Source organism: Podarcis vaucheri (assembly GCF_965113315.1).
Source record: "Podarcis vaucheri genome assembly, chromosome: 4".
In the NCBI taxonomy this organism is placed as follows: domain Eukaryota; kingdom Metazoa; phylum Chordata; class Lepidosauria; order Squamata; family Lacertidae; genus Podarcis; species Podarcis vaucheri.
In genome coordinates, this window is record NC_138762.1 from 60,613,075 (window position 1) to 60,640,121 (window position 27,047).

General features: G+C 41.5%; 1 protein-coding gene across 7 annotated transcripts in view; it reads left to right on the plus strand.

The window, feature by feature from the left end:
- Nucleotides 1–300: 300 nt before the first annotated feature.
- CASK (calcium/calmodulin dependent serine protein kinase) overlaps nucleotides 301–27,047 on the plus strand; it is a 123,508-nt gene continuing 96,761 nt past the window's right edge. For 2 of the 7 annotated variants that reach the window (XM_082219822.1, XM_082219824.1), the window contains exon 1: nucleotides 301–985. In XM_082219822.1, coding sequence (XP_082075948.1) covers nucleotides 927–985 — 59 coding nt within the window. In that variant the 5' untranslated portion in view covers nucleotides 301–926. Of the gene's footprint in view, nucleotides 986–2,089; nucleotides 2,153–27,047 lie in introns of all 7 variants that reach the window. The other 5 variants (XM_082219823.1, XM_082219825.1, XM_082219820.1 and 2 more) reach the window with 4 other exon arrangements.

Below are 27,047 nucleotides of genomic sequence, written 5' to 3' on the forward strand. Positions count from 1 at the left end.
AGAGCGCTACGGCGCCCCGCCTCATTTTCCCCTTCGCCTTCCCTATGACGTTAACACACCCGCGTCTGCGCAGAGCGCTCCCTTTGCGCCCCCTAGAGGGGGGGTGTTGTGGGCGTGGCTCTGCGCGCGGTTCTGGCAAAGGACTTGTCAAATGGGGGAAGAGGGAGGGGGGGACGAGAGAACGGCCGGGCGGGGTAGGGTAGGGAGGAGGCAAAGAAGAAGAAGAAGACTGCGCGCGCGCACTTGGAAGAAGGGAGCGCGCGCGCTGGCTCTGGGCGGTTGCGTGACTGAAAGGTGGCGGCGGCGCGCCCGCCCTCCATTAAACAGCTTAGCGCGGCAGTTGCTTGGCGCGTGGTCGGAGCCGCGCCTGCCTCTCCCTCGCTCCCTCCCTGTGCGCGCGCGTTCTCTCCCTCCCTCCCTCCCTCTCTCTGTCTCTCCCCGGCCCCTTAGCGTGTGAGTGTGCACCAGTGGGGGAGGGGAGGCGAATGAGGCGGCTCTGCCTTCCGCCGGTTCATCTCCGTATCCATCCCCTCCGTGGTCCCTGCTCCACCCCGCCCGCCGCCGCCTGCCGGCATTAGCCTCCAGGGCCGCAGCGGTGGGGGAGCAAAGGGAAAAGGGTCGCGACGGACGGGGTGGGGAAAGGTGAGGACCTGGCGGCGGCGGCGGCGGCGGCAGCGAGAGAGACGGAGAGAGACACGCGGGGAGGCTGAGGCCCACAGCAGGAAGGAACAAGGAGCGGCGGCTGAAGGGATTCCCGGCGTGGCCGTTGGAGCCTCCGGGGCGGATTTGGATCTGTGCGGCGTGAGGCGGCTGGGATTTAACGCGGTGGTGGCGGCGGCGCGTCGTGCGGGGAGCGCGGAGGGGATCGTGCCCGCGCCCCCTTCCCGCCTCGGCCGCCCGTGTGGCGAATCGCCCCCATCTGGACCATGGCCGACGACGACGTGCTCTTCGAGGATGTGTATGAGCTCTGCGAGGTGATCGGCAAGTAAGTGGCGGCGGGAGAGGCAAATGGCCGGGGGGGGGCAATGAGAGGGAGGGCGAGAGAAAGAGACGGAGGCGACCGTGACCGAAGCAGCAAAGCCTCCTCCCCGACGGGAGGTGGTGGTGGGGAGAGAGATGCTCGGCTCCGTTCCCACCTGAGCTGCTGCTGCTGCTGTTGCGGCCGCCGTGTCTGTCTGAGGCAGGGAAGGGGGAGAGAGGGACCGGCTCCATGGCGTTGGGGCTGAGTGACATGACAAGTGGATCCGCCGTGGCGCCCACGCGCTTTCACACGGTGGGGGAAGTGACTTGATAATGGGGGGGGGATGTTTCTTCTTCTCCTCCCTCCCCTCCCCCCCTCCTCGCCACCTTCGGGCACTCAGATTAAACCGGCTGTTTGCTCCTGCAGCTAACCTGGTTTTCTGCTTGCCCCGGTGTTGGCAGAGGTCTATGTGACCAGGAAGGTAGGCAAGGAAGGGATGAGGCGGGGGATGTTTTCCCTCCACATCTTTCTGCTCTTGTGTGGTGTGCCTGGTATATTTGCACGCCAGGTGCCTTCCTGTGCTCTGCTGCATAATAGCCCAGCTCGTTAGCGACGATGTAAGTGACACTCAGGTAATGCTCAGTTTCTCTGTAAATATTTCTCTCCCCCCCCCCACCCACTTGGAATAATAATGATGAAGAGTGCAGAAGGAGATTTTTGCCTTTCTGGGGCTTATGCAACTGCTTTTAAATCTATGTTCAAGAGCTTGCATAAAACTGAAGTTGCAGCGGTTGCTAAACTGCCACTGCCTGTTTGTTTTGGAGTGACCAGTTTGGTAGGTTGTTTGAAAATGGCAGCTCAAGTCTTCTTAGTTTGTAACTTGTGCAATTCTTTGCTAGTGGAAAATAAAATTAATATACTAAAAGGAAACAAAACCACACTTTATTTTTCTTCATAGTTTTAGGTTAGTAGTGATACTGTGTTTTTTGTGAGCTTTCTACTTATTTTTACAGTTCTTGGTGATAAAACAAAAGTAGAATAAGATGCACCATTTTGAAAGAACAGGTAACTTTGCATATTGGAGTTAACTGAAGATGCTTTAGCACTTAGGTGGCTTTCCTATTACAGATTTTGAAAGGATAACTACATGGTGAGGAAAACGCCTTTGGAAATGATTTACCTGGGAGTAAGGTATGCTTCTGAGTATAGGATTGCACTGTTTTCTTTCATTCTAATTTTGCTATAATAGTTGTCAGATAGTTGTCTACTGTAAGACAATGCAGAAATAATATTTTAGCATTTATTTTGTCATGTTTCCCTCAAAATTTTCTTTTATGAAGCTAAAATTTGTGTCTGCTTGCTCAAAATATTTGAGGACATTTGGTCCTGTAACACCTTTTGCCAAACACTTTATTGAATTGTGTGTGTTACAAGTGTCTCCCAACTCTTAATTATTAATTTGTCTATGGGAATACCAGCTTTTGAGAGATAATTTGGTTAGAACCCTAAAAGCATCAGTTATAAATTCATGTGTTTGCTCCATAGTTCTCAGATTCATTCATTCATTTATTTTACTTTGCTGCTCCAGTATACCTGTGATAGAGCTTTGTTTTGTTGCTTTTGCAATAAATGTGCTACCACTCATGTATTTCCAAAAGGTTCTCCTCCTTCATTGGGAAGTTGCCCTCAATTAACACTGTTTTGTACTTGAGGAAATGCAGAATTCCCTCTAGACTGACCTCTGAGGTCCTGCTCCCTGTCCTGCCACTGATAAACATCAGAAGGTGTTAGTGTTGGTAAAGGGCTTTTTTAGTTGTGGTCTCACACCTTTGGAACTTACTGGTATGATAACTTAATTTGGCCCTCTGTTAGGTTTTAAATGTTTCTTAACCCTCTTTTTATTCTACCAAACCTCTTCTTGGTTTTTAATGCTGGTTCTCTTTGTTCTAATTAGGTGCTGTTTTATGGGTTTTTATTTTAATGTCCTCGTTTCTAAACCATTTTCTGAAGGCTTCGCTCAAAAGGCAGATTGGGGTGGGTAGGTGTAACAATAAATAATGACAAATGGTGTAGCTTTGATCATAAGTGATGAATGAAGAAGTCCTAGATTCAGCCTTAGGTGAAGTTTATTAGGTGTTGTGAGACCATAGGCCTTGGGATTGGATTCACAGGAAGAAGAAGAAAGGGGGGGGGGGCTTGAATTGGGGAATCCTTAGTTGTAAGAAAGGGACCTCCCCTTTCCACGCTGTCTTTAACCATTATGCAAGAGGAAGCTGGGATGCTGGCTGTCCCCTCCAACCTTCCTAAAGAGCGGGGGTGGGGTGGGCTTTGATTAGCCAGGAGGGAGGAAGCTGAGATGGCTCAGTTGGTAGAACATGAGACTCTTAATACAGTGGTACCTTAATACAGTGGTACCTAAGAACTTAATTCATTCTGGAGGTCTGTTCTTAACCTGAAACTGTTCTTAACCCTGTTCTTAACCTGAGGTACCACTTTAGCTAATGGGTTCTCCCACTGCTGCCGCCATGCGATTTTTGTTCTCATCCTGAAGCAAAGTTCTTAACCCGAGGTACTATTTCTGGGTTAGCGGAGTCTGTAACCTGAAGCGTCTGTAACTCGAGGTACCACTGTATCAGGGTTGTGAGTTTGAGCTCCACATTGGGAAAATATTGCTGCATTGGAAGGGGTTGGACTAGATGACCCTTGTGGTTCCTTCCAACTCTGATTCCCGTGTTAGAAACTCAGATATATAAGATAAGCACCAAATGCCTCCTTAAACCAAGGCTACAGTCACCAAAATGGGATGTCTAGTTGCCATTTTGGGGTAAAACTGCTCTAAAGTCTTATTTTTCAAATGATGGACTGACTGTGATTGATTCTCAGTTAAACATCTGGCTAGTTCAGATGACAACCTTGAGCTAGATTAAGTACTTTTAGAACTTAAAGAAGAAAAGTCACTCAATCCAGCGGCAGTTCACAGATCTATTGGCCTATTCCTACCTCTTTCTGTTAGCAGTGATTGCTCCTGCTCAGGCTGCAAATAAACCCAACGCATTTTGGTTCCAGAAATTCTTTCTGATAGTACAGATAAAATATAGCTGATGGAATTCTAAAGGATGGGGTATTGGTGTGTGAAAACAGTCCAGATCCAATGATCCCCAGGCATGCACCTCCAAATGATGGAGGTGCCAGGGGCCATCCTGGTTCCTAAGCATCTTCACTTGGTTGCAAGTGGTTGAAAGCCAGGTGCAAAATGCACCTGGCGCATGGATAATTTCGAACACTGTCCGATTCTATTATTCTAAGGCTGAAAAGGAGGCGGCAGCAGCTGAACAGAAGCATAAACATAATGGTGTTGTCTTGTGACCTAGAATCAGGTGCTGCCTTCACTGACAAAAATTGACCCATCTGCCCTGACAGCATGCATTTGTAATCTCAGCATTCCCACAAGATGAGTGACTAAACTCAAGCATACCTTATCTTTAAAAGCTTGGGAGGTGAGGGCAGGGAAACTTATTGGGATACTTTCTTCTCTACTTTCTATGCTCCTAAACTCCTGAATCATGACTTCTGAGCACTATGTCTGCTGCCAAGCCTGTACAGTTACTTGCCTGAATAAGTATATCTTTCCTACTTACAAGTTGAAGCCTTTGTCTGTGTGTTTTGAGCCAGGACCAGAGATGGATTAGGGGAGCACAAAGACTCAGGGTGCTGCAACTATGATATAGAATGGAAGGCAGGGTTGCTGAATTCTGGAGTGGTACAGGGTGCTGCTGAAATTAGAGACTCCAAGGTCCGCTACTGCATTACTTGGCTTTAGACAAGCCGGAATCAATCAGACACAGCCGCTTTCTGTTTTTTGGATATTCTGGCCTATCTTCCAAGGTATTGCTGTATTCAGTATTATTAAGGCTGTGTACATAAAAAGCATTACATACTTGTGGGGGGGGGAAGCTATTGGCACACTATTGCTGCGTGGAATATGAATATGTGAGTTCCATGAACTGCAAGACAGACTGTAGACAGTCATGGAAAATTGTCTGACCTGGCAAAATGCAACTTCTTACATTCCCAGCTCCAACAGGAGGGCTGCCTTAATGATTTTTTTAAAGTGGCAAATATCTACAAAGCTAATTCTCACTAGTAATGCCTAGGCATCTTGTGAGCTTTTAAAGTAATTGCTCTCTTTAGGCTGTACATTGGAATACACATATAGTAGGTTTCTTAAGACAGGTATAAGCAATTGTGAAGAGGCTGTGGCACTCTGATTCCTTCTGAGATATTCCCAACCTCTTCCTCTCCTAGCTTTCAGTGGAAGACTGTATGATAACCCTTTTACTTAAAGCACATCATTCTTCTATTTGCTCAATAAGACACAAATCTACTTTGCTACCAATGAATGAGATAGTTGACAAGCACACATTTATATTTGAATTTTCTTATAACTAGTTAATCAGTTAATTGTTAATTGTACTTAAATTTGAGTCTTCATTGTTTTTTCCTTGGTTTATGATGGCCTTCGCTGTATGATCTTTAGGTTCCCTATTTGCCCAAACTTTGACTGTAGGGATGGAAGAACAATGGCACAGCAATTTTCTCTCTCACTGCTCAATTTGTTACATACTGTAGAGCAGGTATGGTGAACCTGTGGTCCTCAAGATGTTGCTGGACTCAAATTCCCAACATCTCTTACCATTGACCCTGCTGGCCGGGTCTGAACTATCTTTTTTTGGCATCGATAAGGGTCTTGTAGGAATATGACCCAAAGGCTAAAATTATTTGAAGGTATACACTAGCTGATTTTGAGGTCTTTACTTTGAAATCAAATCAATTCTAAGATCATAAATGTGTTTCATGGAAATGAATTTAATGGGCAGTCCAAATCCCTGGTTGGCAGTAGCAGGGCTAAATAGACCAGTGTAGCCACTGCTGCATCCACTAGTCAGGAGGGGGGAAGGGTGGGGAGAGGCAAAAATGTCTACTGTATTTGCTCTGTGAGCTCCCAGGCTAGCAAAACCTGAGAGGTCTCAGTTGGGCTTGATGTCAAAGAGTTCTGTCCCAAAGTGTCTCATTTTGAAGGTTACCATTGACTACTGGTAAGGGGTACTGCAGGTGGGAGCTTCTGCCTGCCTTTTGTTTGGGCATTGGGGTGCTCCTTATTAGCAGGATTGGGCAGAAAGGCACCTCCAGCTCATCCAAGCACCCCATCCAGCATGGCAGATCAAAGGTTTGAATTACTTCATCAGGATTGCAACCGTGCATATTTGGACCCTTAGCAAAATTACTTTTAAGTTTTATTAATTCTAGTGGAGTTTATTTTCAGGTGTGCTTAAGGGTGTAGCCATTATCGTTTGTATCAAATGATCGTACATAGCAGTAATAATAATAGTTGCTGTTGGTGGTTGTGTGAACGTATAAATATATGCTGTCTGGTGTGTGAAAATACTTGTTATTATCTAATGGGGGAAATAAACCAGTGATGAATTCCAGATCTTTACATTCCCAGACATGCTAACTAGACATGATCTTATTCTTAAATTCTTTCAATAGGGGTCAGAAAGATCATTGTTGTAATTAACTTTCTGCATAACCAGTATTTATTTAGAATCTAGTAGACATACCTTGTGTTTCTCTCTTATTTAAATTTATGATCTGCCAAAATTTATTTTGGATAGCTGTTTCTCTACCCAAACAATTGTGCAGGTGTAAAGTTTTGATATACTGATTTAACTTCTAAATAACTTAGTCTCTAACTTTAAAATATTCATGCAATTTTATGTGTAAATATCTCACAAAGATAAGGATGATCTCCTGATATTTACTGTGGAAGGAACATGAGTTTCAAAGAACCTGTTTTATGAGTGCTTTAACAATGGTGCTTTCATCTAAGTGATAGGCATTTTTTTATCAGTTCACATCATTCTGAATGGATAGGATTAAACTCTTACTTCTACTTTAGCATGTCAGCAACAACTTACAATCTGGATTTAGACACACACTTATAATATGATATGATATGATATGATATGATAATATCCAACTATACTCAGACACTGAATAAAGACCTGATAGAAGCTCTCAAGTATAATGTTAACACTTTAGGAAGTTTTATTTCACATATTTAGTTAGTTTAACTGAAGGGAAAAGTGAATTTTTCAGGAGACAAACTGGAAAGTGCATGTGACATTTTTGTGTGAACGTACCTAATAGTAGCAGTAGTAATAATAATAATAATAATAATAATAATTTATACCCCATCCATCTGGCTGGGTTTCCCCTAAAAAGGATAAAAGTGTGCAATCTCAGTTAAAACAATTGTTAATTTCAATAATCATGATCATAAATAGTTCTTGTACGCTGCCTGTTTGATTGGATTGTCCCAGCTGCTCTGAAGGACTTCCCACAAAATTTAACAGAGCACAACAAAACAAAACAAAACATCAAACATTAAAAGTTTCCTGAAACTAGGCTGCCTTCAGGTGTATATGAAAAGTCACATGATTGTTTATCTTTTTGACATTTGATAGGAGGGCATTCTGTGGGTCAGGCGCAACTACCAAGAAGGCCCTCTTCCTGGTTCACTGTAACTTCACTTCTCACAATGAGGGAACTGCCAGAAGCCCTCAGAGCTGGACCTCAGTGTCCAGGTTGAACAATGGGGTACACCCCTTCAGGTATACAGGGCTGAAGCCATTTGGTCAACATTTTACATCCTTATACTTAAAACATCAGAATTAACTGTGTTGCTGGCTAAACAATTGTTTGGTTGTAAAGATCCACAGTGAAACTGGACAGAATCTCAGGCTGGGATCCACTTGTGTTATCCGTGTACTGAAACGGAGAGCTTGTTTGCCTTGCATCATCTCCAGCCTCCTGTTAGTAACAATCTACCTAAGAGGATCACACAGCTGCTGGTTAAGAGAATCTCATATAGCTGGACTTTCAGGCTGACACAGAATTACAGTTAGTGGGTTGCGTTTCACATTGACTAACCAAGTAAAGCCTGTAAAGCTTTGGTTAGATTTGGGATATGTTTAAATTTTAATGTCTCCAAGATAAAGTAATAATTTATTTTTGATATTGTTCAGGTTGGGATGTTTGCATATATTATAAATGATGTAATGATGTAATTGGTCACCCCCTCTAACATAGTGCCAATAGGAATGTCACCAAAATGGGATCATTGAGAAGGAGGGAGGAATTCCAAGGTTTGCAGAAGCATAGGAAAACTTTATCAACCCTCCTAAACAGCAGGGAACCAAACAGCTCACTGAGGGCTGAGCTGTGTGGGTGGGGGAACAGAAAACCCCACAGAGGAAGGACTGGAATGGAGCATCTTGAATTGAGGGTGTGGCTGACTGGCCGGAATATTGAAGATGCACACTCCAGTACTTTGCTACATGTTTCAATGTTTCATTCATATTGTCTCCTCCATATGAAGTTTTTCTAGGATGACAAACTATTACAAATGTATAGTTTGAACTAGTGCTTATAATGAATTTGCATAATCATGTGTATGAATGACTTTTTAGTATACCCAGCTTTGTCGTTTCAAAAGGTCAGGCAATTTTGCACAGTACTTGTGTTCTGTGTGATGATTTTTTTAAAAAGTATAAATGTAGAGTTTGATCACTATCCCAACTTTGCCTGCATAGACAAGTTAGAGGTGCTGGAGTTTTTGGAAAGCTAGCTGAACCAGCACTTGGAATTGGGGTTGGGAACCAGTGAAAAAACTAACAGTTTTAAAAGTTATGTATTCTTTTCTTGTCAGAGCCAGTTACTATTCTGGCAGTGGCGTTTTGAACCACTTAAATTTTTGAGCATGATTTAAAGGGCAGTCTCATGTTGGGTTTGTTACAATAGTCCTACTGGGAAGTTACTAAAGTTTGCAGTATTTTGGCAAGGGCTTTCCTTCCTGGAATAACATAGTTGCATTGTTGTGTCCAGAAAGAGACAGCAGACTCTAGAGACTGAAGCTGCTGTTAGAACACAGGCAGTGACCATTTCATACAGGGTTCTGTAAAATCCAGGACACCCCTAAAGTTGTTAAGCCTTTTTAAAAAACAAACAAAAAGGATGTCACTTCCGCCCAGTACAGTGGTACATCGGGTTACAGACTTAATTCGTTCCGGAGGTCCTTTCTTAACCTGAAACTGTTCTTAACTTGAGGCATGCTTTCACTAATGGGGCCTGCCACCGCGCCACCAGTGCACGATTTCTGTTCTCACCCTGGGGCAAAGTTCGTAACCCAACGTACTACTTCTGGGTTGGCGGAGTTTGTAACCTGAAGTGTTTGTAACCCGAGGTGTTTGTAACCCAAGGTACCACTGTAATGTCTGGGAAAATCAGGACATATGGCAGCCCTGAGCATGTATAAGTGTGCCCCCGCACCATTATGCCCCTTTTCTGCCTCTTCTGGGTCCCAAAGCCATTGCGCATCCATTGGACATGCATAAAGTGTCATTAGTTGTACCTATGGAGATTTTACTATAGGGGTTGGGCTCAAATGAAAGTGAGCATAGCTAGCTCCTACAGAAAATATTTGTCACTCTTTACGTTCTTATACTCGCTAGCCATCATACTTCGCCGTATTCACTACAAGTGGGTTACACATCTACTCTGGTTGTATTTTCATCTCTTTCGAATGGTCCTCATCTCTGTTCTGCATACTTAATGTTACACTCCTGTTTTTTACATTGCTCGGGTTTCTGGCCCACTTTGTAATGCACATCTCTGTGTGTAATTTTCCAAGTAAGAATAACATTTCAGGTCCAGCAGTGGAGGAAAGATTTGCCTCTTAGAGGCAGTATGATTTAATGGATAGAGCATTGGACTTGGACTGTGGAGATCCAGTTCTGTTCTCCACTCAGAAATGAAACTCTAGAAGACTTTGGCCCAGTCATCACCACATATGCTCAGAAAATACAACAACCAGCCCCATTGGAGCAGGATGCAGCACCAGATGTTCTTTCCTGCAAAGCAGCTAAGGACACAAGAAGAACCCTGCTGGATCAGGCCAAAGAGCTATGTAGTCAGATTCTGTTCTCACAACAAAACGGATACCTGTGGGAAGCTTGCAAGCACAAACCACTTACAATAGAATTCTCCCCACTGGTGATTCCTGGCAACTGGTATTTGGAGGCATACTGCCTCTTGACAGTGGAGTTAGAATATAGCTTTTATGGCTAATAACCACTGCACTTGCTATAAAGTGGTTTTTTAGGGTTTGGGGAGCTTGATAAGTTTCTCTCTCTCAATTTAACACACATATGCAAATATATATAGTTCATGCTTTCTTGAAGCTTACAGCTGGCCACTTGAAAATACAGTGCTGCATTAGATAGAGAATTGGTCTTACCTAGCATCTTATGTTCTTAAACTCTTTGAAAATGTCTTAGTAAAATTGAGGACCGCCTCAGATTGATTACTGAGGTCACCTGGAGGAGTGCTATTAGTTGTTCTGTTGTGTTTCAGAAGACCGACTGGCTTCAATTAGAAGCCCGGCACTTAGTGTTGATAGTCACACACTCTTCCAACAGAGACTTGGCAGGCATCCTCACTGTTAATTTTCAGATGCCTCTTGGAGGCCTTTTTATGTGACAGGCCTATTCAGTTGTTTAATTTTTTTCAAGATAGCTAGTTATTTGTATGATTATTATTGTATTTTATATTTATTGTACTTGCATACTTTGTTGCACACAGCTTTGATATATGAGGGGTGATCTGTAAATAATTTTATGAATAAATAATCTTATACATTGATCTGGCATTTTAATATGAGGGTGCTCAACTTCTGAAACACTTTGCAATCTCTAGGAATTTGAATGAAATTTCCTGGTTACATAATTTTTAATGCATTTTTTTAAGTACTTATGTTGTTCTATAAGAATTGTTCAGAAATTGACAGACTGGCAATAGGTTTATTAGGACAAACCAAAAAGCCACAAAATAGTAAGTTTTTTTAGTTCCCTAGGACTCTTAATCAGGTTGGAACTTGAGTGGAGGGAGAGAGAGGAAGGGAAAGAGCTGGCTTGATGTTGAAGCCACAAAGTCTGTATTTAGTCACAGTCTTAAGATGGAGTGTAGGAGTAGATAACAGACTTAATTGGATTAGGATCAACCATGTGCTATGTAGATTTCAGGGTGCACCTAGGATTGCTGGAGCAAAGAATGTCTAATATCTCATTTTTGGAATTACATGAAACCAAGGTTCCTTAAAACTAAAATAAAGGATACCAGAAAGCAAATTATACCAGATTTCTGGTTAGTTGATGGAAATTAGGTGCTCAGAACATTTAACATTTTAAAATCCTTTTATGTCTACATTCAGCATATGCTTGACTTTCCCAATCTTAACTACATAGAGGATGCTGGAGATGAAAATCGTTTCTAAAGGACATGATCTGCTAACTTTTTCCACAGAAGCTTGTTTTGAGAACATGGCTATCCCTGCAGTAAGCAAGAGAGGACTTATTTTTTTGAGTGAAAAGTGGTAATGGATTGGTTTCAATTGAAAGCAAATTCCTAGACTCAGGCCTCATTTATACTATACATTTAAAGCAGCATTATACGACTTAAAACAGTTGTGGGTTCCTCTCCAAAGAATCCTGGGAACTGTAAAACTGCAATTCCCAGGTTTCATTGGGGAAAACCATGATAGAGTTTTCAGTGGTTGGCTTAGAGTGGGCAAGCCAATCCATCCCTGTTACCATATTTAAAAACAGTTTTGAATGAATTATTGGAATGGTGCTAGCAGTGATTCAACTTCTTGGTAGCATTACCTTGTATCTTGCAGCCAAATCCTGCTGTAATCTCCTTCTCAAGCTGTCCTAGAATACTTTCTTCTACATAGGTAACCTCTTGATGTTGCCTAAAAACCAAGTCTTCCCTGTGGCTTTAAATTTTGCTCCAACAACAAATGTCAGGATAATATATTGCTGAATCCCAATAATACTTGAAAAATGACTACTGCAATGGTTTTCTGTGTGACATAGCCCTAGGAGACAGTTACAAAGCTAGATTTATTACGGAATTTTATAACCTGGCTTCTGGAGGACAGACACATATTATACCAATGTTTTGTAGCATCTGTGTTAGCTATGGATATAGCACAGTAGGCACAACTCAAGGACTTGCATCAAATGGTGATTTTACATTAATGGAAAATACTTCTGTTCACACACCTAATTTTAACTGATCTGCTCAACCATCTATTGAAGCTCTCTTTGCTGTATCCCATATTGCTTTGGTGGATAGAGGAAAATCAGTAAAAATCAGGTGCCCCACTTTGCATGAACATAAGTGCTTTTCCATCAGTGATCTGGGTTTTCTGGAAATTTTTGAATTGGAAAATTTTCCTATACAAATTAAGCTAATTCTGATAAAAAAAATTGTGGTGTTCTAGAGCAGTCTTTCTTGACCTTCTGTCCCTAGATGTTGTTGGACTACAACTCCTGTTATTCCTAGCCAACATGGCCAATGGTCAGGGATGATAGGAATTGTAGTTCAAGAATATATGGGAACCCAAGGTTGAGAAAGGCTATTCTAGAGAGTTATCTAATTTGTCATTTTTATATAGTAAATAAAGCTAAAACCTTTTATATTGCTAAGTTTGCCTGATGTTGTAGTTTTAATTGGATTCTACTCATAGTTGCTAATAAACTTACAAAAAATATTTCCACAGAAAAAGAAAGGTTTCATTTGGGTATATTTTCTGCCCATCTCATTTTTTCCCACTAATGCAAAGCAAACTTTGAAAACAATCCAATGTGCTCATTTTAACCTATGGTTAGGCTAGTGGTTCTCAAACGGTGTGGCACACCACATTGGTGTGGCAGGAGATGATGGCAAGTATGGCAGGAAGATTCAAGAACAATCAAAGACGCATTTAAACATTTCAGTAGAGTAGAGTATCAAAAAGTGGGGTGGGAATATACAACCAAAAACTGCATCCACGCCTCTCTTTGAGAGCATTGGCTATTATTCTACAGTTCTCTGTGACATTTTGTATGAACAGGGATTTTCAACTCTGACAAATATGAAAGATCAGAAAAGAGAAAGGCTTCTTTGTGTTGATGAGGAGATGAGTTAGTTTGTCTCAAATTAGACCGAATATAAATGAGATTACTTGGCATAAGCAAATTCACACCTCTCATTGAGTTTGTATATATACTTAAGGTACATATGTAAGAGGCTTGTTTATAATTACATTTTGGGAATGATTCATATTCTTATGTAGCTAGGAGTTGATCCTTTTTGTTTTCCAATGTATTTCTTGTTAATAAAAAAAATTGGTGTGGCATGGAAAAAAATATTCTGCAAGTGTGACCCACAGAACAAAGTTTGAGAACTTTTTCTTGTATATTCTGTTGCTGCTTAACAGGTTTGCTAAGCCTCAGAAGAAGTTCTGTATCTTTTAAAAGAAATGTAATGTATTTTTATTTGGATCTGTTATGAGCTGGAGATTTTTATTTTAAGACCATGTATTAGGCCTAAAAATTAAAAGTTTTTTTCCCCAGTTGACTTGTTATCTGGCTTTTAAATAAATTTGCATATTCTGTAACCAAGCATATAAAGTAATGCCCTTTTATTTTACATGACTCTCTTAGATGTGAATCCTATTTTCAGCATTCTGCAGTGGCACATTCAGAAACTGACCTTCTAAAACAAGAGTATTGAAGCTCTGTCACCTATTTCTGTTTGGCCCACTGTTGAACTTCGAAGCCAGGACTTGGCTTCTCTCTTCTTTGGCATTCCACACTATCTTTATAGCAAATGTCCTGGCAAAATTCATTTGTCCAGAGCCAGCTAATTAGTGAGATACATGTTCCAGATATCTGCAGAACGATGATCAAGTTCATCATTCCTTTTAGATATTCCCCCCACCCAGGCTCTTAGTTGCGTTATCCTGAGATGAAATTGAGTAAGCTGCTGAAGATCCTACAACTATGTATAATGTAGTACCATGGTTCTTTAAAAAGGAAAGACTGGGCATAGGAGTGCATTATTGTTTTTAATGTAATGTTATGATTTTTGTGTTTTTATGTTGTAAATTGCCCTGTAATCTTTGGATGAAGGGTTGTATAGACATTTAATTAATATGAATAATAATAATAAATTTATAATGGGCTCACTCTCTTAACTTCGTCAAGAAAACTTAGCTTCAATTATATATATATATACTTATGTGATTGTGAGAGCATACACAGCAACAGCCACTGAATAGTAGTACTCAATATTGTATTTTAATGTGCAGTATAAGCTACTATAATTATTAATGATGTGTGTGTGGAGTAATTAATAGTGTGATCTGATAGGTGAAGTATTGGCCTCGGACTTAAGAGACCAGGATTCACATCCTTACAGATATGAAGCTTGCTTCTGCAGATTCTCAATCTGCGGTTTAAGGTGCCTCACAGGATTGTTGTTAGGATAAATTGGATTAACCCCATATGTTCTGCCCTGAGCTCTTTGGGGGAAGGGTGAACTATGAATGTAAAAAATAAATTGCAACCTTTAAATGTCCACACACATTTTAGTTATTTTCTGTTTTATATGTTTTCTGGATAGTTATAAAGATCACAGGTTTTTATTTTGTAATAAAGGCAATCAGTTGATTTTATCACATCAGCAATCCAGAGCTTTTAATCAGGCATTACTCAAACATTAAGAATACATAAGAGCTACAGCCTCAGCCTTGATCCAACTAGCCATACAATGTTATGCAACTTTTCACCTGATGTGCTTTACAACATAAAATAATGTTTTATAGGCAAAATACAAAAGAAAAAAGGGAAGAGAAGGAGGATGGCAAATACTGATATTGATTGTGTACAATGCTACATAAAGGTCAGAGGTGGAATGGCCCAGTGCAGGAGATGATTTTGGAAGAGGAGCAGCCAAATAGCTGTCAGTCCCAGCCAGGCTAGTAGATGAGCTCTTGTTCTCCCACAGAAATTGCTGGGTGAAATGACTGCTGATGGGCAGCCTTTTTAGAATCACCAACTTTATTCAGCAGTCCTCTGCCTAAACTGACTGATTATGTAAATTGACTGCTGCTCTTTCAATGCATAGTTTTTACTGTGAAATTATTAATCTGCTTCCTCTAGGACAGAACTTTCCAAACCGTGTGTCGCAACACATTAGTATGTTGACTTCAGTGTGGGGGTATGTCACGTCATGCTGGAGCAACCAGCCGATCTCCAGTCTTTTTACCCGAGAATTACTATTCCCCCTCTGCTGAAGCAGCTGAAGCCTCTCTGGTGCAGAGCGGCACAACCCTTTCCTGCCCAGCCTGCCCATCTCTGCCACCTGCACCACAGTGCACTCTGCCCTTGCTGCGCCTCCTTCAGCCGTTGCCACCCCTGTCAGGGGTGGAATCTGGTGTGTGAGAGGGAGGGGAGAGCAGCAAGGGCATACCGGCAGCGAAGAGCCCATTTAGCACCAGCCTTGGCCTGCACACCTTTCCATCCGCAGCAAACAGGCAGGTGATCTGTGCTGCCAGTTCCAGAGGGCTTAATTCCTGCAGGTCAACACTGCCATTTAAAAACAAACATCTACAGGGGCCAATTTAAAGATCTGACAGCTTCGAACCTTTTTAACACTTTCCTCCCTTGAAATCAGCCCTTTTGCAAATGACTTGCTCCCTGGCTGAACTTGATGGTTGCAAAGAAATGAGATTCCATATCTGCATCCTCCATTGAAGTCCAGTTCCCCCCCCCCACTACTCTCTGAAAAGCAGCAACAAATCCTCCCCTTTTTTGGAATTATTTACTCACATTTCCTCCAAATCTACCAACCCCCCTCCCAACAATACTACTCCTAGGAAATCCCAAAGCCATTTCTTTTCCTCCTCAGAATAGTTAGAACAGAATAGGAAGGTGTTAATATTTAAATCCCCCCAAAAAACTCTGTGAGACCTGGGCCTCTCTAGCCAATGGGGCAGTTTCTAGGTTTAACCCTTGAAGCATCTCACCTGAGAGAGAGGGGGGAGAGACAACTTATTTCCAGGTTTGCAGCAAGCAAAGCAAATCAAAACAAAACACACAACTCTGTGCTTTATTCTTCCAGCACAAAAGCAGGCACCAAGGCTGCAATCCAAGTAGCAAGGCTGCTGGGGCGGCAGCGTGGGGACATGGCAGCCATTTGATCCCAGGCTAGGATCGAGGGGCACGTAGTTATGCCTTTCTTGTGCTGGCCTCCCCAGATCCAAAGCTTGCAAGGCAGCTCAGGGAGGATGGTGTGGGGATGCGGCAACCACCCTGAGACCTCTGGGTATAGGACAGTACAATGGTACCTCGGGTTAAGAACTTAATTCGTTCTGGAGGTCTGTTCTTAACCTGAAACTGTTCTTAACCTGAAGCACCACTTTAGCTAATGGGGCCTCCCATTAGGTAGCTGTTGGTGCATTAGAACAATGTGGTGGTAGTAAAATCACTACAGTCATACCTCAAGTTGCATCCGCTTCAGGTTACGCGTTTTCGTGTTGTGTCCCACGGCAACCCAGAAGTACCGGAACGGGTTACTTCCAGCTTTCTCCGCTCGCACATGCACAGAAGCACTAAATCGTCAGTTCCATGTTGCAGGTGGACCTCTGGAACGGATCCCGTCCGTAACACGAGGTTCCACTGTAAATGATTTAGGTAGTCTGTGATTAGAATCATTATATGGTACATGGTAGTTTCAAAAGCAATAGATATGCTAGCCTATGCAAGAATAGCATGCTTAGTGTTCAAAATATAGTATACCAAGTACTGGGAATATGAGATGCCATTGCAATGGTACCAAAATCATTGACAATTTTCATATCCTTGGCTACACCCTTATGATTCCTGACTGCAGAAGACCAAGGAGCCTTTTTATAAGATAATGGAAAGAAATTTTCTTTAGTTGTTTCATGTGTTACTTCCTTAATTCTATGATTCTATGATGGTCTTAACTTTTTAAATGGGTAGTGTAATGCACTCTGTAGGGCTGCCTATCAGGTAAGCATTCCTACATGATATGTGGAAGAAGAAGTTATGTAGCAATGATATTTTGGGAGGCATCTCAGCATCAAGGGTAATATGTAGTTTCACTCTATGGTTCCCTATGCCTTTTCCCTCTTTATTCTCTTGCTACAGCTTAATGAATCTTACAGTATGAATGGACAGATTCCAGGCTTGTAGAATCACCTCACTGTGGGTGAAGAACTGGTGGCTTTGTTTAGAGCATGTCGTGTTGTCTTCCTTTTTTGCTCCCCATCTCTGCAAAGTATTAGGAGGTATAACATTCAAAACTACAATTGTGTTATAGGAAACTACTGCCACTGTTTACTGCTGTATTTAGCCACTGTTTAATGTTGCATTTAGTGCTGAGTGTTTAATATTTACATTATCACTAGAATATGTATTTAAATTGTACTTTGGCCTGATGTTTGACAAATGTATATGCATCCTACCCCCTTCTAATAATAATAATAATAATAATAATAATAATAATAATAATATATTACAGCATTGGAGGGAGGCAGCAATGTGACATCAGCTCCAGGTTTTGAAGTTGTAAATACTGGCAAACACAATAGCTACATTTAGGAAATGCTGCTTATAGCATATAATGTAGACAGACATCTTTGTCCCGAGTGTCTCCAGTAATAGAGTGGCAAAGCAAGCATAAGAAAAACTGAAATCTAGCCAGTAAATAAGCAATTCAGTATCTGAAATGTTTTGATTTCAGTATTTTGATACAGTAGATCGCTCCATTGTGACTCTGACAATTCCATAAATTGTCCAATTTCCAGTCTGTTGGAATGTCAGGTGAGCCAGAGTTAACTGTTCTTAATCTCTCTCTCACACACACACAGCTGCTTTAGAATAGTTTTGAGGTTGTTCTGGAATCTACCTGGATTTTTGCAAAGCTCTCCTGCAAAGCTTTGTACAGGAAGCTCAAGGGGTCTTCAACTTTTCTAACACTCAAAATTGAAATCTGTTATTTTTCTACTCTGGGAAGTGATTGCCACAAGCACTTGTTGAACAGTGTCTATGGCATTTCTGATGCAACTTCTTTTCTGCAGTACCCTATGATATTGTGACCTTTATATGTTAGCTCTTAGAAAAATAGACAAGGTATCATTCTAGCTCATTCCACTAACCTTTACAAGGAAGAAAAGGCAAGCCCCTCCTAACACTTCCTGAATTTCTCTTGTTTTCGTTTTGAAATTAATTTACATCTATGCTTCAGACTATAACTCTTTCCTAATTGCTTAGGAAAGACACTCAGCAAATGATTATTCACTTATGGAAAGACATAACAATATCAGTGCTTTATACCAACTCCTGTTTTAGTTGTTGTGCTTGACCTAATGCTTTAAACAGCTTAGATACCAAGATAGCTATGAAAGTGCCTCATTCGGTTTTGTCAATATATATCAGAGGTTTATATCCTGTATTTGAACATAAAGATATCCATGGTAGTCAATACCATAGTCTCTCAAGATTGTCTCACATTTGCCAGCAGCTCCCAAGCAAGTGCCTTAGGAATGTGTAGGAGCTCTGACTAGCTTACAGCTTATACAGATTTGCCATTTGTGAGCCAGATGTTCTGTGTGAGTGTGGCCTGTCCACAAGTCCATTGATAGTTTTCTGAGGCAGCTGCCAGTAAGTATTAATTAGCCATCAAATTCACTGAGAACTCTTTAATGCTATTCTGTGAATTGCATTTGGAGGAAGTAAGAGCACACAGGTCTCCTTGGTGGTTGTGCCGCAATTTATAGAGCAGCTTCCTTTGTATATGTTGGCTTGTAGGGCAGGGACACAGTGGTGCTGTTGACTTAAGAATTCCAGTCCTTTTCCAGGTATTTTGTCTATTTTGTCAGTTTTGAGTATATGTATCTGGTATTGGGATCTTGAGATAGGAGAGGTATTCTGGTGGTGTACAGGTCACCCTGCTGCCCGCTACCTAACAGAAGAGGAAGTCTGGGTGGATTGGGTGTTCAGGATCCCCTCTCCAACCAGTGCAGAGTAACTTGAACACTCATACCAAAGCCCGCTTAGCAGTGGGTGCTCTGGCTTTTATCTGGCATGATTAGCTTGGGTGTATTGCTTATACAGTGGTGCCCCACAAGACGAATGCCTTGCAAGACGGAAAACTCGCTAGATGAAAGAATTTTCCGTTTTGGAGGTGCTTCGCAAAATGAATTTCCTATGGCTTGCTTCACAAGACGACAATGTATTGCGAGTTCCTGCTGGGTTTTTCCCCTCTCCCCCCCCCTTTTTCTAAGCCGCTAAGCCGCTTATCAGCTGATCCGATCAGCAGATAAGCCACTAAAAGCCGCTAATCCGCTAATCCTTCAATGGGCTTTCTTCGCAAGACTAAAAAACCGCTAGACGAAGAGAATCACAGAACGGATTCTTTTCGTCTTGCGAGGCACCACTGTATTTATTTATATAAAATGTAGTCCATCTTTCCACCTGCCAAAAGAATTCCAAGGTGACTGACAATAAGACAAAATTTGTACGCCACAAACAAGCATTTTATTTTCTAAGAGAGAGAGGTGACTTCACGGGTGATAATGTTACATGGTATTCAGAGCCTTAGCTCTCCATATGTTGTTGGACTCCAGCTCCCATCAGCACAAGCCAGCAGAGCCAATTGTGAGACTCTAGCTCCCACCAGCAGATTCAATCTCCACCCTTCAAGCCTTCAGATCACCTCTCTGAGGGAGGCTTGGACGGTGGTGATAACGAAAGAGGGCATTTTCAGTTGTGCTTCCCCATTTGCGGAATGCTCTCCACAGCAAGTTCTGCCTTCACTGACATCTTTTTCACTTCTCTTTCTCCCCTGCTTTTGATAGACCAAGATGTTATTTTGTTACTAGTATGCTGCCAAAGCTTCCTGTTGCTTTTAGATGGGTTGGTTTATTTTGTTTTTATGCAATAATGTATTTATATTTATGCTTTAAATTTGTTACAAGTTGCTTGGAGACATTTTAAGTAACAAGAGACTAACAAGTCGTCTTCTTCATACTCGGACCTCAGCTATCATTGCAGGTGCTCTGGCTATTCAAACTGCTGTTCTTCAAAGGTTTGATATTTTGCACCAGGTAGGATGACAATGATTTATAGCAAGGTTCCCCAAACTTAGGTCTCCAGCTATTTTCGGACCACATCATCCACCCACTGGTCCTGCTAGCTAGGGATGATGATAATAATAATAATAATAATAATAATAATAATAATAATAATAATAATAATAATAATTTATTATTTATACCCCGCCCATCTGGCTGGGCCTCCCCAGCCACTCTGGGCGGCTTCCATAAAAACCAAAAATACAGTGATGGGAGTTGTAGCCCAACAACAGTTTGGAAACCCAAGTTTAGGAAACCCTGATCTATTGGTAGGGAACGTTTCCCATACCTATAAGTATGGTTAGACTGGCAAAATGCTGTGGTTCTGCCAATACTATATGGTTGTGTACTTCTATAGTTGAAAGGCCGTTCTTTAATAGAAGTCTTCAGAGCTGAGGGACAGTACAACCAGCAGCTGACATGCAGTGTGTATTCAGAGAGCATCTGAGAATCACTGAAGCATCAGAAGTTGGTTGCACAGGTCAGGTTGAATTATTTTAAAGAGGAGTAGCTGTTGTTCATTAAATTTAATAAAAATAATAACTCTGGTTACATCTTCAAGACATACTTACACTTTGAAAAGGGGGGAAAACATATTATTTTTAATGAGATGTTTGATGAAGAAGGACAACAAAAATTCTCAACTCAGAATACTGAACTACTCAGTGGCTACTTGGTTGCAATAACTACAGAGAAAAGGAAATCTATGAGAAGGCATTTATCATTATTGATTCTGAGATCAAAAGTCCTTCAGTTTGAGAAGACCTAACTACAAATTCACTCATGCAGTGAAAACCATGAAAGCTGAAAGCTAATGCACATGCCATAAGTTCCTCTCCACAAATGCAATAAACAGATTCAACAGTCTCACATATTGTGTCCATTTACAACTTTTTCCAGTCTTCCACTAGAAAATGGAAGCAGTATTTCTAAAATCTCTTCCTAGTTGCAGATTTGTGCCTCAATGCTTTTCATGGCATTCAGTGTTTTCTTATTTCTTATTATTTATTAATTTTGTATACCACCTTTCATCCGTAGATCTCAGGAGGTTCACAACATAAAAATACAAGAAAAGCACACAAAATACACAATAAAAACCAGAACAAAAAACCCCACCCACAATAGCACCCTCCCCGCCCCCACTCTCTCCCACAAACACATTTTAAAGGCTATAGGAATGTTTTCACCTGGTGCCTAAAGGTGCATAATGAAGGCACCAGTCACAAGAGAGAATTCCATAAATGGGGAACCACTGCAGAAAAGGCCTGCTTGTGCTGCTGCCCTCAAGACCTCTTGTGGAGGAGGCACATGAAGGAGGGTCTCAGATGATGATTGCAGGATTTGGGTAGATTCATATGGAGAGAGGCAGTCCTTGAGGTACTGCGGTCCTGATCCATTTAAGGCTTTATAGGAAAATCAGCACTGTGAATTGGGTCTGGAAATTAATTGGTAGTCAGTGCAGTTGGGCCAGGATTGGTGTAATATGCTCAAGCCGCCTTGTTCCAGTGTGCAACCTGACCACTGAATTCTGCACCAGGTAAAGTTTCCAAAACATCTTCAGAGGTAGCAAAGCATCCAGAAGTACCCCCAACCATTGTACCTGCTCCTTCAGAGGGTGTTTAGCCCCATCAAGGGCAAGCAACTTCCCATCCATCCTGTCTAGGGAACCATCCACTAACAGTGCTTCAGTCTTATCTGAATTGAGCTTCAGTTTGTTGGCTCTCATCCAGTACATTACTGAAGCAAGACAATGGTCCAGCACATCCACTGCCACACCTGCAGATGTTAAGGAAAAGTAGAGCTGTGTGTCATCAGCATATTGCTGACAACGTACTCCAGATTTCCAGGTATCAGTACAGTACCTGTCTGTTTCCCCTATGTTTCCCCTTTGGTTGCAGATTACAGTTACAGACACTCGGGTTACAGACACTTCAGGTTACAGACTCCGTTAACCCAGAAATAGTACCTCAGGTTAAGAACTTTGCTTCAGGATGAGAACAGAAACCGCGCGGCGGCAGTGGGAGGCCCCATTAGCTAAAGTGGTACCTCAGGTTAAGAACAGTTTCCAGTTAAGAACGGACCTCCAGAACGAATTAAGTTCTTAACCCGAGGTACCACTGTATTATTATACAGAGTGGCTGGGGCAACCTAGTCAGATGGGCAGCATATAAATATTATTCTTATTATTCTTATTATTCTTATTTATTAAAGACAAAGCGGTGTAGCCATATTGGTTTGTGGTTTCTCCTATTCTTTTTACAGTTTAGATTGTAATTTCAGTTTAATGTTACTTGACCACTGTAATAGTACAAGTATGTGGAGCAGAGTGATGACTCGTATATTGCTGGTATTGACCTATAAAGCCTTACATGGCTCAGGACCTTAAAGATTGCCTCTCTCTGACTTAGACCCTGTGCTTGTCATCTGAGGCCCTTCTCTGTGTCCCCCTTCCCAGAGTGTTTGGAAGGTAGCAACAAGAGAGTGAGCCTTTTCTGTGGTGGCTTCCTGATGGTAGCATGCTCTCCCCAGAGAGGCTCACCTGGTGTGTGTTTTTTGCGGGGAGAGGAGAATTGGGGTTGAGTGAAGTGCAGCAACAAATATTGATGTGCCTAATGTTAATCCCACTCCCAAAAACTTTACAGTATTAAAGGGACCATTTGTAACTTAAACTAGGAATTGCCGAAGGGTTTTGGGGGTCCTGGGCAGGAGAGTCATTAAAGTTATAAAAGCAAGTCAGGCATAACATTTCACTTGATTTTATACATGAAGCTTCAGTGAAAGTATAGATAAGTGTACAAAATACATTTTTTGTTGTCAATTTTCATTACAACTGGAGTGGAGAGTACTACTTAATATATTCTGTCAACACTACATGGTAAATATAAGACATAAACAAAAAGAAGCAAGCCCATACCACCATACAGTGAGGGGGGAAAGTATTTGATCCCCTGCTAAATTTGCCCGTTTGCCCTCTGACTTTTGTATTCTGGGTTTCTGGGGGATTTCCTGTTGTTATTCTGTCTCTCGCAGCTACAATAAACCTACCATTAAAATTATGGACTGGTCATTTCTTTGTCAGAGGGCAAACGGACAAATTTAGCAGGGGGTCAAATACTCCCCCCCCCACTGTATGTAATTCTCTTACATAAACAGAAATAAGGTGGAGGGGAGGACCTAAAAAGCATATGGTATTATTTTATGGTAAGAGGAACATATGATGAATTGGTGATAGCCTGTTCACTGATAAATAATGGTACAGTGATTAAGTGGTTTAAGAGTCAATGTTCTGCTACCCTGTTTAATGAAATGAACTTTTTTGAGAGTTATTTGAAGCAAAATCCTCAATCAAATCACTGTTATTCAAACCTCTGCTAGTTTTATGTTCAGTGGAAATCAGTGCAAATCCTGCTGGGTGTTCTTGTGACATAGAAGAGCACATATCATTTATTATTATTTTTTATCAATTTGAACTTTGAAATTATCCATTTGATGGGTAGGTTGACAAAAGTATGGGTTTTCCTACTGATTCTAGATAAAAACGTACAAGGTTGGTGAGATAAGATAAGGCAAGCTTTCATGTTTCACAACAACCTTAATAAAACAAAAAGTATTCTGAACAAAGAGTCAATGCTTTGACTTGTAATTGTAAAAATAGTATTCAAAATTCTTTAAAATAGACAATGCTCACTATAAAGCTTTGTCTCATTGTGATGTAATCTATGCAAGTTACAGACTGGGGGAAAATTTGGAGAAAAAATGTTTGCTTATCGGTTGAAATAGATTTCTGAGAGATAATGCATGAGCTCTTATTAAGACAATGGAATCTTGCAAAGCTGTAAAAAAAATCTTTACTGGCATCCTTACTTGTATATGTATGTAGTTTAGGATCTTTGATGAGGCTTACAATTCCATCTGCTGACTATATCTCTCTGCTGCTTGCTTTGTTCAGTGAACACTGACTTTGGTTGTTAACAGTACTTATCAAGAATAGTTTCTCCTAGTTTTCTTCACTATAATTTCTTAGCAATAGGTTGTCTGACTTCAGATCACATTCTTTGCCAATATGAATTCTGTAGGAAAGTCATTTCTGATGACAATTCCTGCTTGGAATGAAAGAAAATTGAGTAGCCCTCGTTTGCAAGTTTGCATAAATCTGTGGAAACCATTTTCCAATAATGGCTGTTAACCAACATTCTGCAATACCTATTTCATGAACCATGACCCCTATATCCATAAAATGCATATCAAACTATAAATATTGGGATGTTTCAATAAGAGTAAACATAATAATAGAATCCTAGAACTGTAGAGTTGGAAGGGACCACGAGGATCATCTAGTTCAACCGCCTGCAATGCAGGAATCTTTTGCCAAATGTGGGGCTTGAATTCATGACTCTGAGATTAAGAGTCTCATGTTCTACCAACTGACAATGCTGTTGTATTATAACTAGAAAAGAATAAGAGCTGTGAATGTGCACTTCAAAATGAGCTTTGGGCCACCACAAATGATCTCCAGGTATAGCGGTCCAGGAGGGTGTCCTCTATGAGATTACACTGAAACATACCTGGCCCAGTGTTTTGTTTTGGCATAGGGTACTCTAATTTCTTATTCTGATCTACATATTGTAACCGTCATTGGCATGGAGAAGCCATGCTTGATGGTGTCAGATGCCCAAATGGCTTCCCTAGACTGATGCCAACCATGTTATCTACTCATTTTTTTTCATTCCAGACTATGACTTCTATGTCATCTAAGCAGATATTGCTGTCAGTAATTACTCTCCTTCAGAAAACTATTAGAAGGACAGGAGTATATAATGTGCCTAAAGTGATGTCACAGTTCTCTGAATGATGTCCAGTTGTAGTACTCCATTCATACAACAGCTACTTCACTAGCAGGAGTTTCATTCTTAGTGTACCACACTAGCTGAATCTTGTGGTTGGACTTCAGTGGAACGGCTCCCATTCCTGGGCGACCACAGTCCACCATTGATGAAGGCACCATCTGGCAAGTGGAGGCCACCATTTTGGAGGATCACAGCATAACTGTTCGCCAACTAGCTGCAGATGTCAAGATCAGTGTGGGCTCTGTAGAAAAAATCATCCATGACCATTTTCACATGGGAAAGTTGTCCATGTCATGGGTTCCCTGGCTGTTGATGCCTTTCCAGAAGCAGGAATGAGTCACATGCTCACGGGCTCTTTTGGCCATGTGCCACAAAAACCATGATGACTTCTTCACCAGACTTCACTTAGGACAAAACATGGGTCCATCATTATGACTCAGACTAAATCCTAGTCCAAATAATGGAAGCACTCTGCCTCACCACCTCCAATGTAGGCACGTGTTCAACCGTCAGTGGGCAAGGTCATGCTCACGGTCTTCTGGGACCAGCGTGGAGTAGTGATGATGGATTTCCTGGCCAAGGGTACCACAATTACCAGGACATACTACACTTCACTGCTGCAGAATTGCGGGAGGGCATAAAAATCGAGAGGCGTGGTATGCTGACCAAAGGTGTCTGCCTCCTGCAGGATAATGCCCCAGTTCATAACTCGCATGTTGCTCAGACAGAAGCACGGTTCTGTGGCTATGAAATCCTTCCTCACCCCCCTTATCCTCCCAACCTCGCACCATCGGACTTCCACCTCTTTTCCAACCGTGAAGTTATTTTTGAAGGGCAAGCTTTTTCCAGACAATGAAATGCTGATTTCTGAGGTCAAGTTGTGGCTTCTGTCACAACCTGCCAACCTCTACAGATGAGGTCTTCACAGCTACATAAAGTGATGGGAGAAGTGTTTGACTCTTGCTGGTAGCAAAGTAGAGACTAATAACTGTGCCCAGTTTCGTTTGTCTCAGTTCATGGGAAGTACGTCAGGGGAAATCTTTAATGAATGCCCCTTGTAGTTACACCTTTATCCTGCTTGTCATTCAGAATTCAAGGTTGTGAACATTGGGTTTCCTTATGGTCTCTCATCAAGGCACTGACCAGATTCAGACTCTAGCAAAGTGGTTTCAACACGTGTGATTGGGTCAGTAGTGTATGTGCATGTGTGTATAGTGGTACCTCAGGTTACATATGCTTCAGATTACATACGCTTCAGGTTACAGACTCCACTAACCCAGAAATAGTGCTTCAGGTTAAGAACTTTGCTTCAGGGTGAGAACAGAAATTGCGCAGTGGTGGCGCAGCGGCAGCAGGAGGCCCCATTAGCTAAAGTGGTGCTTCAGGTTAAGAACAGTTTCAGGTTAAGAACGGACCTCTGGAATGAATTAAGTAAACCTGAGGTACCACTGTATATATAATATGCTTTTCTTTTTGCCTAGTTTGTCCATTGAATCTTGTTTTGTGGGCATGTTTGAGTTTAATTCCTATTACAACTACGTAATTAAACATGGTATTAGTCTTGAGATATTGTAGGAGAGAAGAGATTTGATTATTATTGCATTAGGAAATTGAGAACATTGATTGTCTTGTTTGCCTTTAGCATGCATATCATAAAGACTGCAACTTCTCTGGAGCTTACTAGTGGGGAAGCAATATGCATAGTTGACTGGATGATTTATTTGATAATTTTGCTGGTAGTGCTGGTAGTCACTTTGGCTTAATAACAAGCACTGAGAGAACTGTAGAGGAGTCTTGACTCCTGTTAATTTGTTAAACCTAATATGATTATTCGGGCTGAGATCAGGAAAAAAACCTTCAGTTTTTATTAATAACTTGTTGACTGGGTTTGATTTGTCTGTATCTCTGGCCTCATCACATAAGCCTAGAATCTGCTTTATCTTCATTTTAAAAACCACATGAGCACAATCCAACCCATTCCAGCCTGCAGCACCTGCAAGAAGGGGTCCACATAAGATTGAATCAAGCTCTTTTCTCCCTCTGCCCCTTTCTCACCAATTCTCCCATATCTGGATAAACATCTCTCATATCTGGATCCACTCTTCAAGTGAAGCCTTACTTGCGTATATAT